The sequence below is a fragment of the Odocoileus virginianus genome, chromosome 15 (assembly GCF_023699985.2).
Source record: "Odocoileus virginianus isolate 20LAN1187 ecotype Illinois chromosome 15, Ovbor_1.2, whole genome shotgun sequence".
Taxonomy (NCBI): Eukaryota; Metazoa; Chordata; class Mammalia; order Artiodactyla; family Cervidae; genus Odocoileus; species Odocoileus virginianus.
Genome location: NC_069688.1, coordinates 54,949,963 through 54,965,222, shown reverse-complemented (window position 1 = coordinate 54,965,222; position 15,260 = coordinate 54,949,963). Strand labels below are relative to the sequence as shown.

Here is a 15,260-nt window from a genome sequence, read left to right as displayed (position 1 = left end):
AGGATGAAAGAGCTATGAGAAAAGTCAGAAAAATAAGCAAGAGTTGGACTGTATAAGAGCCCGAGAGATCAATATCAAGTTTGAATTTTATCTGCAGTTCAATGGAAAGCCAACAGAAGGATTTAAGCAAAATAATAATGACGCATACCTTGTTTTAAATTTAAAAAGATCGATCTGAGCACTAAGAAAATATTTTTTATGGGGACAACAGCAGAAATAAGAAGAGAAGACTGAAGGCTATTGCAATGGGTCATATAAGCAAATACAGTGGAGGGGACAGGGGTGGGAACGATGGAGGTGGAGAAAGGCGATCAGATTCAGGATGTTCTGAAAACATAATGCACTAGACTTCTTGACAGACTGGAGGCAGGGAGAAAGGAAAAGAGAACCAGCAAGAATCTTCGCATTTAACATTTACCAAGATAAGCAAAACAGAAACATGTCTGAAGCAAGAACATCAAGAACTCTGCTTTGGGTCTGCTTGGGTGCCCGTTAGATGGCTAAGTAGAGACGTCAAATAGATACATGAGTTACATGGAGCTCAGCAGAAAGATCCAAGCTAAAGATACAAAAGGAAATAGGTTACAATGACTTACATGAACCTAGCAGAGCCAACAACGTCACATAACATGCTATGGAAGCGGTATGCAAAGGGTATTTGTGAGAGCACCTAAACCAGCTAGGAATGGAAGAATCAAGGAAAGTTTTTTTTAAAAATTAAGTTTAATTGGATATGTAGTGTATAAGACGAGTTTTAAAGGATATACAGTAAGTATCTGGGCAATAGGAAAAAAAGACATTTAAGAAATAAAATTTAAAGACTTTGGCGAAAGACTGGGAGGTGGCAGGGGGAGAACCTGGATGTTCAGCAGGTACCATCAACTGAGAGAGCGTACAGGACGGGCTAAGCGGGGGAAAGACGGGAAGCAGCACCAAGCGCTCCACCTGGAACATACGTTTCCGACCAGTGTTATAAGAATTAATGAGAGGCACAAATACATGTTGCCTAATCCTCTCGATCTCATAATCCTACATACTTCTACAAATTCCCAGGGAAACTATGTAGTAGCTATCCATCTCCCTAGTGAAGAAAAAGGTGAGGGAATGGATAGCAGTGGGGAGCAGAAATTACACCTGAGAGACTGAGCAGCAGCAGATTTGTATCATTTCAAATCCATCTCAGATCAGCCACTCCTCTAGAGAATAAAACACACAGCATCAGCACTTTCAGCTTCAGACTCCAGAATATCACACTACCACCACCTTTGAAGAACTAGAGGTGTCTGTGCCAACCAAACAAGTATCTTTGGGCACTGAATTAATGACCCCGGAATGATAAGACTTCCTTCTCAATTTACATTACCTAAAGATTTTATCACTAGTACATTTCATTGCTAATGAATCTTTTCCACAAATTCAAAATTTCTCCACATGAAAGAAATCATACCTTCCACCTTCTACAACATCTATGAATTAATTAATATGGGGGGATTAAAATACAAGAATACAGTAAATTTGTACCACTTCCTGGTGGCTCATTGGTAAAGAATCCACCTGCCAACGCAGGAGATGTGGGGTCAATCCCTGGGCTGGGAAGATCTACTGGAGAAGGAAATGGCAACCCATTCCAATAATCTTACCTGGGAAATCCCATGGACAAAGGAGTCTGGGGGGCTACAGTTCATGGGGCTGCAAAAGAGTCAGTCACGACTTAGCAACTGAGTAACAACAGAATTAAATTAGATAAAGCATTACCTTTTTAAATGAAATAATCCATAATCATGCTCTGCAAGAAACATCATTGTTCTGACACATGTCAGTAAACAGCTGTAACTGCTCTCAGAGTTAGCTACCACAGCCAGGAGACAGTCACAGATTGAGGCCATCAGTTCTTTGTTTGGTAGAGAATTGGAGAGTTGCTCCAGTTCAGAAACAGAACCTTCAGAAGAGTTTGGCAAAATTAGTGCAATGTCCTGTGAGGGAGGAGGGGAGTTGGGGAAAAAACAATTTTTTTAAATGATTGTCACTATCACTTCAAGCTTTTATTTCTGAAATACACAGCAATTAATAGTTAGTAGTTATCAAAACATTATAGTTATTATCCCAACCCAAACACAGATTCAAACATACTAAGTACAAAGGAATTGTTCTGCCCTTCTATAAAGGTTAATACAAGGATACACACCTAAAGAAATAAAGACAAATACTTCACTTCACAGTGTTTTTATACTTTGTAAGACTGATACCTAACCACTTGGCAATGGAACCTGACTCACAGTATTCTTATTTTAAAAGAACATCTCTTCGAAAAATTTTTCCTTCTGGCTTATACTAAGTGTAATTTCTATCTTCAAATGGTTAGGTTAGTACTTTTGGTACTAAAATATTTTAAATTATATTATTTATTCATCTGAATATTTTTAAATTTATAAAGAAAGCATTCAGAGAAATAAATCTTAATAAATATATCCATACTTGAATTTAAAACATCACAAAAAGAAATGGATGCAGCAAAAAAACACTTAGGCACAGTCTTCCAATATCTTCCTCTAGTTTTTATATACATCTAAAATTCAAGTTTTTCAATGTCAGCAAGTTTAACTAACAACAACTAAAAACCCACACTACTCTTTTTACAGAAGTAAAGCAGACTTTACAGAAACATTTTTAGGTATGTGTTATTGCCTTTAATTATTTCAACACACTGGAAACCACTATTCAACTTGGGTTAAAACTATAAAACAAAGCTTGAATAGAAGGGAAATACAACTAGGTGAGGCCAGCCAAGAATGAAGTTTATGGCATCAGGGCAGCTAGGATGCTAAACTGTTACTCAGCATACAACAGTACAACTGTTACACAGTCATACAACTCAATATTAATTATAATACAAATACCAGCTGATTGTACATTTTGAGGTATAAAGACTTAAAACAGCCTTTTTTGCCGGGTCCAAAATTATTTTCTACCAGATCTCCTTCTTGTGAAAACAAGTCTCACAAAAAATGTTTCTTCTTGACTTGAGTGTTAAATGTAACCAAATTAGATTTTCTTTTTTTTTTAGCTAGAAAAAGGTAATCTTCTAATATGTGTGTGCTTAGTCACTCAGTCGTGTCTGACTCTTTGCAACCCCAAGGACGGCAGCCCTCCACGCTCCTCTGTCCACGAGGATTCTCCAGGCAAGAATACTGGAGTGGGTTGCCATGCCCTCCTCCAAACCTTCTAATATGGGATGATCCTATTAAAAATACTCTGCCTGGAAAAATCACATTCGATTAATTAGATAGTAGGAGCATTCTGACAAGCTAAATTTCTATCAGGCATAGAAATCGATGATGATCCCTGTAACAATGGGCTTTAAAAGTTAAAGCAATTCTCATTAGCTCATGGAACCACAAACTGGAAGTCAATAATATGAACAGCAGGAAGAAGTGCTACTACTCTTAGTCAACATCTATAAGCACAGTAGTCTGAAACACACTAAAATTGTAGTAGCCTGTGATGCCTTCCAAAGTCGTCCAAAGACTTCCCTGGCTTCCCAGTGGTTAAGACTCTGCACTTTCCTGGTTGGGGAACTAAGTTCCCCACATACCTTTAGGCATGGCCCCAGATTTTTTTTTTAAATTAAAAGAAAAGTCCAAACAAAAAAATATAGTATTAATTCAACCAATCACAAAACTACAATATTCAAGAATGAATCGGTACAGAATATAATTGGAAAGAAAATGAAACTACCAGACATAACCAACCCCAAAGGCTAAAACAGCACATAGAATAAATATCCAAAGACAGCATCTCATAAAGAAAATGAAAAAAACCTCTTCAGACAAATATGTGATGTACAAGGTCAAAGAAAGTTATGTAGCACCAAATCATTTTATTGTTGGTTCACTGGTCAAATATTCCCCCTAAACAATAACATGAATAATGAAACAGATGAGATCTCTTTGTTAGCAGCCAAGAATTACATCAGAAGTTTTTTAAAAATATATACACCCACAAAGAATTTATAAAAATAACTATAAATACCTGATCACAGAGAGACTGCAAAATGGATGTGATATATTCAACACACTGCTGACGAATAACACTGTCTCCAGGAGACCGCACCAAAACCAACAGATCCTGGAATATCTCTGCATATCTTTCATCACCTTTAATAGTTCCACTAATTAGATGCAAAATAGCTAATTTACAAGCTTTGTGTGAAGCCAGAGCATCAAGAAGAGCAAGCAACCTGGTGGTTTGGCTAGTATACTGTTTTTCTTTATCTTCTGAAGTGCTGAAATAAAATCAACACATTTAGTAAACAAAATTCTTGATTTTAAAGCATTACTTAGTAATTTTCTTTTTCAATACATATTATACAAATCTTACACAAAAAATTTCATTCCTTGGGTATGACAACTCTGGAATTTTACAATTACTATAAAATTTTGTAAATTTGGGTTTTCAATAACATATTTTCTTAAATCAGAGTACTTCATAGTTCACTTTTCCAGTACCCCAAATCTTGAAATAATTCAAGGTATCTTGCACATAAAATAATAGCTTTCTAATTAAAATTTATCTTTATATATTCATATATATTCACCTATTATCTGAGCATTCTAAAGCCTGGTTTCCACAGGCTGTTAATTGTTTTTAAAAAGTATTTGTGTCAAAAATACCTTGAGGAAAAAAATTTTTAGTGCAAAATGAAAATACCTTTGCAAGTCTTCTACAATCAAATCCAACACAGTTCTCATAATCAGAAGTGCAGTTGGTGAGGCAAGGTCACACAATTGAACACAAATACGCCGTAACATATGTTGAATGGGCTGGCAGGTTGTGCCAGAGAAAGAGCGAACTATTTCTTGGAGCAACTTTGCTTGAACATGAAGGTGCATGCTCCACAACTTTCGGGTGTTGAGTGCCACTGATATATCATGTGGCTCAATAACCTGTTAAAAAAGTATAATGGGTGTGTACATGGATTTTTAAAAAATATTTATTTACAATCACAAAAACTGTTCAGGAAGAACTATTATGAAAAGAACATCTTTACTGCATGCTTAAAACATTTAATTTTCTGTTATACAATTAAACATTTGCTTGAGTTCAATGCATCTAATAAAAAATCTTATTGTTCTCAGGTTAGCAGTCAGCAGAGTCCATTGATGAAGCAACCTAGTTAATGGTGGGGGAAAAGGATTTAAAAACAACAAAAGTACAAGTACAAGTAACAGCATAATAAAATTCACATTAACAGAAATTTATTTAAAAGGTTTCTCCCATGTTTCCTTAATGACCAACTTGCTTCAGTTTTTATCTCACCCTCATCCAGTTATTTTGTCTTTCTTAGGGGAAGGAGATGAGGGGGTTTTGTTTTTGTTTTTATTAAGCAAAACCACAGGATTTTAAAAAGTGTTATCGCCATCATCTATAAGATGCATGTTATATGGAAGTGATACCTGAGTTGTTTGCATGGGCAATGGTAGAGGCAGCAGCTCTGAAAGGAGCATGAGTCCAGAAAAAAATCCTTCCGGAACCTTCAATATTGAAGAAAGGACTTCTTTTAGCATTAAAGACCAAGTGTTGTTAGCTAGAGTCTCTTCTGAGATAGTGAGCTTCTCATTAACTCCTTGGGTAAAAGTCAGTAAGATATCAATGATATCATTCTGAATTCTCTGCTCATCACTATCCAAACGACCTGAGAGAGGGATAGAGCACAGGAGCATGTGTAAAGTCACAAGTGCCGAAGGAACACGCATGTCCTTAAACTCAAAGGAGCCACCTCTCAGGAGCTCCGTTAACATAGTTTTAAGAAGAGTGAGTGTGCAGCGAGCCATCGAAATGGTAGTAACTCTGTGAAGGGTAGTCCCCATGTTGACATGGAGCCTCCAAGGCTGAGTCAGAATACTGTTCAATTTTTGCAGCACCCGAATAAAGGTGTCCATTCCTTCAGCAGAAAAAAGCTGAATGACAGCAAGATTCCATTTCAGGTCTTTCTGTTGACCTTTACATAAATAAGGGAGAAAAAAAACACAAAACTAATTACTTAAATATTAATCATTGGTTAAGATTTTTAATAATTTTTAATATTTTTAATATTTTATTTAATAAATGATATTTACACCAGGCTTAAAAAATAGTTTTAAAGTACAGTAGCCACATTACCTTCAACAGGGGGTGGGGGACAGGCCACATTACAGAGAACACGCAAGGCAGTAGTAAGGCCAACTCCTTCAGGGGTCATCAAGTTATCAGTATTCTTCAAAAATAAAAATGAACAGAAACTTTAATTTCTTAGTACCTATCAGACCCAGAGAAGGCATTGGTTAAAAATAGGAGTTTCAAGTTAAGTACTTACATCATTTTAAACTTCCTAAGTACACTTAAAACATGAATAAAGCTAATGAAGTTTTAAAGGTTATGCAATCTTTGGCATATGTTGTATAATATGTGACATTATGTTTATAAAATGAATAACTGCTGACACAAGTATATTAAAAAGTACTTACTAAAACAAAGGCTACATACAGATATTTATGAAACTTTCCATGTTAAGAATTTAAAATAGCTCCTTTTTGGATACTCTTTCTATATATCTGTTTTTCCAAAAAGGAAGTAAGGATTCTGATTTTACAGAGCCCTGTGGGTACTAAAATCTCTTTCAAAATTGATGAAGCATCAGGGAGTGGTTTAATACTACATCACATATATTTCAAAAAACACAAATACCACAGGAATCTAGTTATGATGGCCATTTGGGGCATGAAGAGAGGAAAAAGAAATAGTTACCTATGTCCTCAGCACTTGCCCAGGCTATGTTTCCTGGCAACAAATAGTTACACTTACGCTGCTTTATTTTTGTAATTTTCAAAAAGCAATATATAGATGGTTTAAAAAACTTAGAAGAAATACCACTTTAAAATGTTACTACTTCAGCCTCTAAACCTCAGAGTTTGAAACCTAAAAATAAGAAAACACTTTTCCTCATATGTTTCCCATTTTTGTGGCTCAGCTGGTAAAGAATTCGCCTGCAATGCGGGAGACCTGGGTTCAATCCCTGGGTTGGGAAGATCCCCTGGAGAAGGGAAAGGCTATCCACTCCAGTATCCTGGCCTGGAGAATTCCATGGACTGTATAGTCCATGAAGTCTCAAAGAGTCGGATACAGCCGAGCGAGTTTCACTTTCCCCACCTTAGGTTATCTTTCCCTCTAACTTCTTCCTTGCTGCCTTTCAGTTATTCCACAAGTTACTTAAGGCAGCAGGGAGCCACAGAGTGACGTTTCTGTCCTAGATCAGCTGTTTTTTTAGCACATCTTAACAGTCATTTATAATAACCACACTTAATGGGACAAGGATTTACATAAAAACTAAAACTTTTAATTAAAACATGCAATTCAAATTTCTAGCACTGAACTTTTTACTGGTTAAATACTTTAATCCAAGTCCTCTGATATTTACTGGATACTTAATATATTCTCCTAACTATGCACAAGTACCCTAAATACCTGACCATCTAAATTTACAGGACACTAATATACCTCTGCTAAATAAAAGACTGAATATAATGAAAACCTCTAGATATTCCTTGAGGCATAAAATAAAGAACAGAAGAATGTGATGGCATTATAGGAGGTAAAAGTACTCTTAGGGGGAGATGGAGGAAAAAGAGATAATTCAAGGTCCATTCTGCCCCTCTAGTTTAAAACTTTTTATGCATCATTTTAAAAGAAAAAAAAAAAGAGCACCTTAAAAAAAAGAGAACTTTTTTTTTAAAGCACTTAAAAAGAAGAGCACTTTTAAAAAAAAGAAGAGCACCCTTAGTCCTTCATCCTATGATACACACTGGATCAACTAAGGAGCAAAGAAAACTTTTTAAACTTCCCAAACAAACAATGTTTTGAGTATAACAGATTTTTTTCATTATGAATCACCTGACTTGTATATGAATTTTTCAACTGTAATATTATGAAATATGATTTTTCAATTCCCATGAATTACTTCAATTGCAGATTGAAGTAATTTAACCATCCCAAATGAACAAACAGAACCAGTCCTCATTCCAATTACCTAGAATTAACTCTTACCAATTTTCACCTAAAAATTTTGAGGAAAATTCTTTTTCAGAAAGTTTAACTAAAACAATTATATGTCACATTATTATAGCATTTAATTTAAAACACTTTTGTAAATGTCACCAAAATGGTAGGTGATATTATTCTTATTTGAGAAAAAAAAAATAGGACAGAATCTGGCAATATCATTGTGGGCATCTGTGTTCATGTATACACACAATTACATATCCATCTATACCCACTACCAATCTATACCCACAGGACTAGTAAATCAATCAAATATACTTAACTACATTATCTATACAAGTAATTTAATACAACATTACTATATACTACCACACAGTTCCATAAAATCAAGATACTTTTAAGTTTTACTTACCTGTTTAACATATTCAATTAGGTTTGGGATGCAGTTAATCTCAAATCTAAGGTTTTTCAGAGGTTCAAGCCACTTGCCAAGTTCTTAAAAATGAAAAGTAATTTACAATATAATATTTTAAAATAAAAGCCTTATAAACAAGACTTAATAACAAAGGAAGTGAAAGTATTCTTTTCCAGAGAAAAGCCATGTTTTCAGATTGCAAAATCCATGCTCATTTCAATGGAGTGAATTTTATATAGGAATTATGTGTCTAAATTATTTAAACAAGTCTTAAAATAAAATGTAAATGTTGTACTATACTGATTCAGAAATAAGAAGCTATCACTCTTAGTTATTTGGCTTCGAAAACTTAGATGTTTATACGATTAAACAGAACTATCTAAACTGAATTTTTCTACAGCAATCAACTTACAACATTGAAACAATTATAAAATTAACTGCCCATAAACAAACAAAATAACATAGTACTTATTCACCTAATACTACCACTGATTCCCACACCCCCCAAAATAGCATACACAAATGCATTCATTTCTAACAGATCAAAATCATGGAGGAACATTTGCTGAGGGCCTTTTCCCGTAACACGAATTTTAAATTTTGTCAATTTCCTAATCTGCCTTTACAAAATTAAAAGTGATCACTCTTGCCACCAAAACAGTAACAGAAAACTTTGTTTGTAGAAGAAACACATGAAATACACCGTTACTGCAACTGAACCGCCTGGAAGCTGTGCCGTAAAAGTGAAGTGAAAGTGTCAGTCACTCAGTCATGTCTGACTCTGTGACCCCGTGGACTGTAGCCCGTCAAGGCTCCTCTGCACATGGAGTTTTCCAGGCAAGAATAACCGGAGTGGGTTGCCATTTCCTTCTCCAAGGGGCCTTTCCGGCCCAGGGATAGAAACTACCTATCACCAAAAATGTTTTTATAAAAGCGTTCTAATGTAATAATTTCTAGACACTTTATAAGAAGAACTGACGGAAACTGCAAATAGGAGTCATCTCTCCTTGGTACTACACTACTTCTGAGGATTACAACAGTTTACATCTGAGTATTTTTCCTATGCACTTTTAAATTACCTCTTTCATGTATATAGAATATATACTGCTCAAATGAAAGATAAAAGGAATAATAAAATAAATAAAAGTGTACTCATAACCCAGAATATGTACTAAAGCATTAATAATACCTTTGAAGATGCTACATACCCTCTTTTTGTAAGGGCATACTTCGAGGGGGGAAAAACATCTATTTTCAATATGGAAAGTTGAGTTTAGTATCCAACTTTTACTGGTAACACTTTAATCTTTTTAGGATTAATCCTAAACTTTAATCTTTTTAGGATTAAAAGGAAAAGAGGCCTGGGATTTCCCCAGCAGTCCAGTAGGTTAACACTCCTCACTTCTACTGCAAAGGACACAGGTTCCATCCCTGGTCAGGGAACTAAGATCTAAGATCCCACATACCACACAGCATGGACAAAAGAGAAAAAAGAAAAGTGGCCATATACTATCCTAACATTTACTGTGTTAAAATTTCTATTTGGCTAGGTCAAAAGCCAAGAACAAAAATAAAGTAATAAAAAACTATAATTAAATACTTTTCAAGACTACCTACATCATAAGGTTCACCTTATTATAAACTTAATAAACTTAATTCAATATACATTTAGAAAATAATGTTCTTTCATCATTTTTCACTTGAGAATAGCACACACGTGTTAACCACAAATGGATTTCTAAGTGGTACTCAGAAATAAGCACATATTCAAAGAAAACACACACACCTACAAACTGTACTTCTGAACTTCTGTACAAAACTGATCTTCTGAGTTCATCTTTAATTCTATGTTGATTAGGAACTTCAACCACCTACAAATTTCCATGACTTTCCAGAAAAAGGTATTTTCAACAACTTCTTAAAAAAATCTTAATACCATATAAAATACCTCCATAAAAGGTGTCTTAACTTATACAGGAAGTTAACACAGGGTGTTACTAGGTATATTATCAAACATGATAAAGCCCCTGGTCCCAAATGGAAAATACGAACTACAGACAATCAAGGGCTTTTTTCCTTCATGTATCATAAATGTTTAAAATAACTTCAGGTGCCATACCTTGCAATTTAGCATTATTTTCGTCTGCTTTACAAAGCTTCAAGAGAGATGCTGCGTGCTGCTCCAACATTTGGACGTCACTGGAAGATTGGACCACCACCAAGATAAGTATGCACGCGTAATTATAAGCGACTGACTTCTTAGACTTGGAATCACTGAAACGAAATAAGGTTTTAAAGGTTTTGGTATGAAAATAATTTTTTAGGAACAATTTTTTAACTGTTTTTTTTTTTACTTGGTTTTAAGAAGATCAAGGAATTTTACCATGAAACATTACTAACTTCCTGAAAACAGGAAATCACATTTTAGTTTAACCTCCAATTCACCTGAAACCACTACTTAAAAGTATATTAATAACAAAGCACATGCATCAAAATGGAAAGTGGAATTCTATTAAGAAATATGATCAGAACAATAAAATATGAATAAGTACACTTCATCAGCAATGAAAGATTAGGAAGTACACTTCATTAATCTCCTTTAAAATGTTTTTTCACTCTGGATAAATAGGGAAAAGTGTGATGAGTCAACCTACCACTGTGATTATTCAGACTTCCACTACAGAACTATAAAGGTACCGCTAGGCATAGAAGCACTCCTGTTCGCCTTTTACAGTCCCCTCAGGAGATCTGTCACTCAAGGGGTCGTATCAAGACTTGGATGCAAAGGATGCCACTACTTTGTACTGTATGAACCAGGAGGAGCGAGTTTCTCTTCTCATAGACTAAAACCCTCTGCCCAAGAGGGCAAGGTCTTCAAAAACCACTATCATTCTCAAACTCCCTCATCCAGTCAAAACACTTCTAAAGTCAGAGCAGGTGAGGGCAGAGACACCAAGATAGTCTTCATGACTCTTAAGTTATATCTATAACTTTGAGCCGTAGTTATGCAATCTTTGTTAACTCTGTGGGGAAACTGAAGAAGCTGCTATTTCACTTCTTTATATCCACATCTTAGAGAGTTCATCATTCTAATCCTTGATTAACAAGTTATAGGCTATGTAAAAAAAAATTATAGTTTTTATTTTCAAAACAACACATTCTTTCAAGAATCTACCCCACTAGTGATGTAGTTTCCCAATAAAACAGGAAATTTAAGGAGTAAGCATAAAATTACCCTAAGGCTTCTTTGGAATAGTACTCCATCAGTGTAATAAGACTTTGGAGATTTTTCTCAAGACTGAAAACGTGGCCAACAGCTGATCTTCCCACAGGATTAAAAGTAATCAAGTAAAGGTTGTGCAGAGTTCCCAACAGATCTGAGTGGTCAGTTTCTTCACTGGCTGTACAATGCTGAAAATGGCTGAACAGTTCTGTAATACACTGCAATGTCTGTGTTGAGTCCTGTAGCCACAAGGCAAAGGCATCATCAATAACACCATCAGATTGGAGGCCTTCTTCTTCATCTTGATCATAAAGATGACAAAGAGCTCGGATCAACAAATTTGTTGCTTCATATTCTGACATAAAAAAAAGAAGACCCTTTTGTGACTGTGCAAGAAACTTTAAAACATCTTTTGTGGCTTGCAGCACACCAGGGTGTGCACTTGTTACTGGAATTGACAGAAGCAAAGTAACCAACTCCAAGAAGTGATGACTGTGAAGATACCTGTAGAAGAAACAACAAGATATATGTTAAGTCAGTGCAAAACATTTATTCAGTTTTCATTAGATAGGTAGTATTAAAAATTTTAATAGCAAAAAAAAAAATTTAATAGCAATAATCCTTATTCTCAGCAATATACTGCTTTAATTAAAAACATAATGTGAACAGCAAGTCTCTCCACAGGGCCAAACGAAAGTGAAGGTTCTATAAGGCTTCTTCCTGGCATTCAAAACATGTTTAATTAGTAACTGTTGACAAATTTTCTCTTTCCAGAATCAATCTTGACTTTAAATTCTGGTCCTTCTTTCCAGGCCACTTATCAAATGCTCCCTCCTTTTTAACCATGGTCCTACTCAACTCATGGCATATCAGTATATCTGAATTCATGTATCTAGGGAGAATACAGTGCATATATTATAAAAAGCATTTGGTATATTCAGATTTACTACAGGTAGTATATCTGAATTGGTACTTCTAGAAAGATAAAAAGGCCAAATTATCAATCTTTAGTACTTAATACAACAGTACTCTTTTATTACACCCAAGAACCATTTTTTAGTACACATAGTTTTAGTAGAAAAGGTATGAATTTACCTAACACCCCTAAAAGACACAATTCCTACTGATATAGAGTATTTTCATTCCCCTAATAATACTCTGTGTCCATCTATGCATCCCCCAACTAGTTCCCAGTCCCTGGAAATTGCTGATCTTTTAACTGTCTCCATAGTTTTGCCTTTTCCAGAATGTCACAAAGTTGTAATCAAAAAGCATAAAATTGCCTTTTCAATAGTATTTCTGCTTCAACTCAGGCTTCTGTATCATGAGGAAAACACTTGCAGTAAATGCTTACCACAAAGGTAAACACTTCTACACTCTTCCAAGCATCCTTAATCACCTTACAGAATGCTCAGAAAACAGTTAACATGGCAGGCCTCAGAATGCTTATTCTTAGAAAGGCTGGTCCTTGGCTGGCCTCAAGGGACTTGGATTTTGGGGTAGTTTCTACCCACCAACTGATAAGAATACTCACTGCACATAAACTGTTTATGCAAATAATATGGTTTATCCTGAACACCTGCTTTCCCTCTGGTACATGCTAGGTACTGGGTACCTACATGGTTATCCCCCAATAGGAAGCTTGGATGCTGAGATTCTAATGAACTTCCTCAGTATGCAACATTTCACACATGTCACAATTTGTTGTCAGGGGACTTAAGGGGATCCTTTGCCCTAAACTAGGAAAGGACTCTGGAAGTTTATGACTCATTTCCCCAGGCTTTGTCCCATGTACCTCCTTCCCTTTGGGGACTGTGTTTTGTATTCTTTTGATGTAATAAATCTTGGTTGTGATTACAACACAGTCCTATGAGTCTAGCTAGTCAATCTGGGAGTTATCTTGAAGACCCCAACATGGGACATTAGAGACTTTCCATCACTTCAAACTAACCCTTCCAAAATGTAATCATTTCTCTTTTCAAAGTTCACTCTCCCTCCTAATTTATCAATTTCTGTCCATAAAAGCACAGTTACAGTTACCCTCGTTAGAAACCTCAAAGCATTTTAGCTCCTTCTTACTTTCTCTTACCAGGTCCAGTTGCCAAGTCCAAGTAATGCTCCACCACAAACTCTCAATATTGGCACAGTATTTGTCTTCCTATTTTCTGTAAATGCCACTATACTAGGCCCAGTATTCAGCACAATACCCACACCCTGGTATCTTCAGACAGGCTTATCTACCTAATAACATCAATTTGTTTTTTATGGCAATACATCTCATAACTATAATATAATCTTAGAACACTACTCAGATCATATCAGATCTGCTACTCTAAAATATTCAAGATCTTTCACATTCTAAAACCAAAATCCCCAGGAATTCCCTGGCCATCCAGTGGTTAGTATTCAGTGCTTTCACTGTCAGAGGCCTGGATTCAACCCCTTATCAGGGAACTAAGATCCCAGGCACCAAGCAGCATAGCCAAAAAAGAAAAATTAATAAAAAAAAAAAAATATCCAAATTCCTAAGCCCAGCACTCAAAACCCTTTATCTCCTAAAATCTGACACCCAAATGTACAATCTCCAATTATGGGAGGGAAAAAAACAGCAATACTTAATAAATCATTAATTACTAGTTTCCCCTCAATAACTATTTGGGAGCATCATCTCTTTCCTTACACTCAGTCACCCTCAGAGCATTACTTCAAGTCTTAATTTACCAAAAACAAGACCAGTGAGAAGCACCTGTCTCCTCTACTGTCTCCATACTACAAAGATAACTGTATCTGAATACTCAAAAGGTTTTCATTCTCTTGTTCTAAGCCAAACCCTTACACTTTTACTCTTGGCCTCATCTCCTAATAGACCTTGCTCTAGCAATTATCATCTTACACTCCTGTAAGAACTCAAGCTAAGGCAAATCTGAGTTTCAGCTAAAAACAGGAATGGATAGGTACAGATTTTAGAATGGACAAGTACTGATTTTTTTTGCTAATACATTATGTTCCAAAGCAAGGCAAAAAATAGTTACTGAAATAAGGAATAAAATAATAAAAATGTAATTTTCACATTTGATAAAAGATTATTTACAGGCAAAATGCCAAAAAAGAAACCCTCAAAAATTAACGCAAATTTAAAAAATCTATTGTGAGTACCTAAAAATGGCAAAACTGTACCAGTAGATAATCAGAGCATTAGAAGGCAGAAACAAGTGACAACTGAACCTTTAATATACCTTTAACAAGGACTGTAAAATTAACTTAGTAAATTATCAGCTTAACTTCCGTTTTAGAATGATAAGTTACAAAGAGGCTTACAAAGAAAAGCTCTCTCCTTCCTAGGCCATCCTCTTTGCTTCACCTTCCCAGAAGCCACCCAGCAATTTCTCCTTTATTCTTACTCACAGATACACTAATACAAGCACTATGGTTGATTATTACTTTTATCTTTTTTTCCATTTATTTTTATTAGTTGGAGGCTAATTACTTTACATATTATAGTGGTTTTTGCCATACATTGACATCAATCAGCCATGGATTTACATGTGTTCCCCATCCTGAACCCCTCTCCCGATTATTACTTATATC

The 15,260-nt window shown here is 35.4% G+C and overlaps 1 protein-coding gene across 3 annotated transcripts in view; it reads right to left on the bottom strand.

Moving 5' to 3' along the window:
- VIRMA (vir like m6A methyltransferase associated) overlaps positions 1-15,260 on the bottom strand; it is a 60,657-nt gene that overhangs the window by 14,380 nt on the left and 31,017 nt on the right. For all 3 annotated transcript variants that reach the window (XM_020873134.2, XM_070477386.1, XM_020873133.2), the window contains exons 9-16: positions 11,685-12,176; positions 10,569-10,723; positions 8,447-8,529; positions 6,160-6,253; positions 5,454-5,998; positions 4,708-4,943; positions 4,030-4,282; positions 1,756-1,973 (exon numbers count right to left, since the gene is read on the bottom strand). In XM_020873134.2, the coding sequence (XP_020728793.2) occupies positions 1,756-1,973; positions 4,030-4,282; positions 4,708-4,943; positions 5,454-5,998; positions 6,160-6,253; positions 8,447-8,529; positions 10,569-10,723; positions 11,685-12,176 (2,076 nt within the window). The remainder of the gene's footprint in view (positions 1-1,755; positions 1,974-4,029; positions 4,283-4,707; positions 4,944-5,453; positions 5,999-6,159; positions 6,254-8,446; positions 8,530-10,568; positions 10,724-11,684; positions 12,177-15,260) is intronic.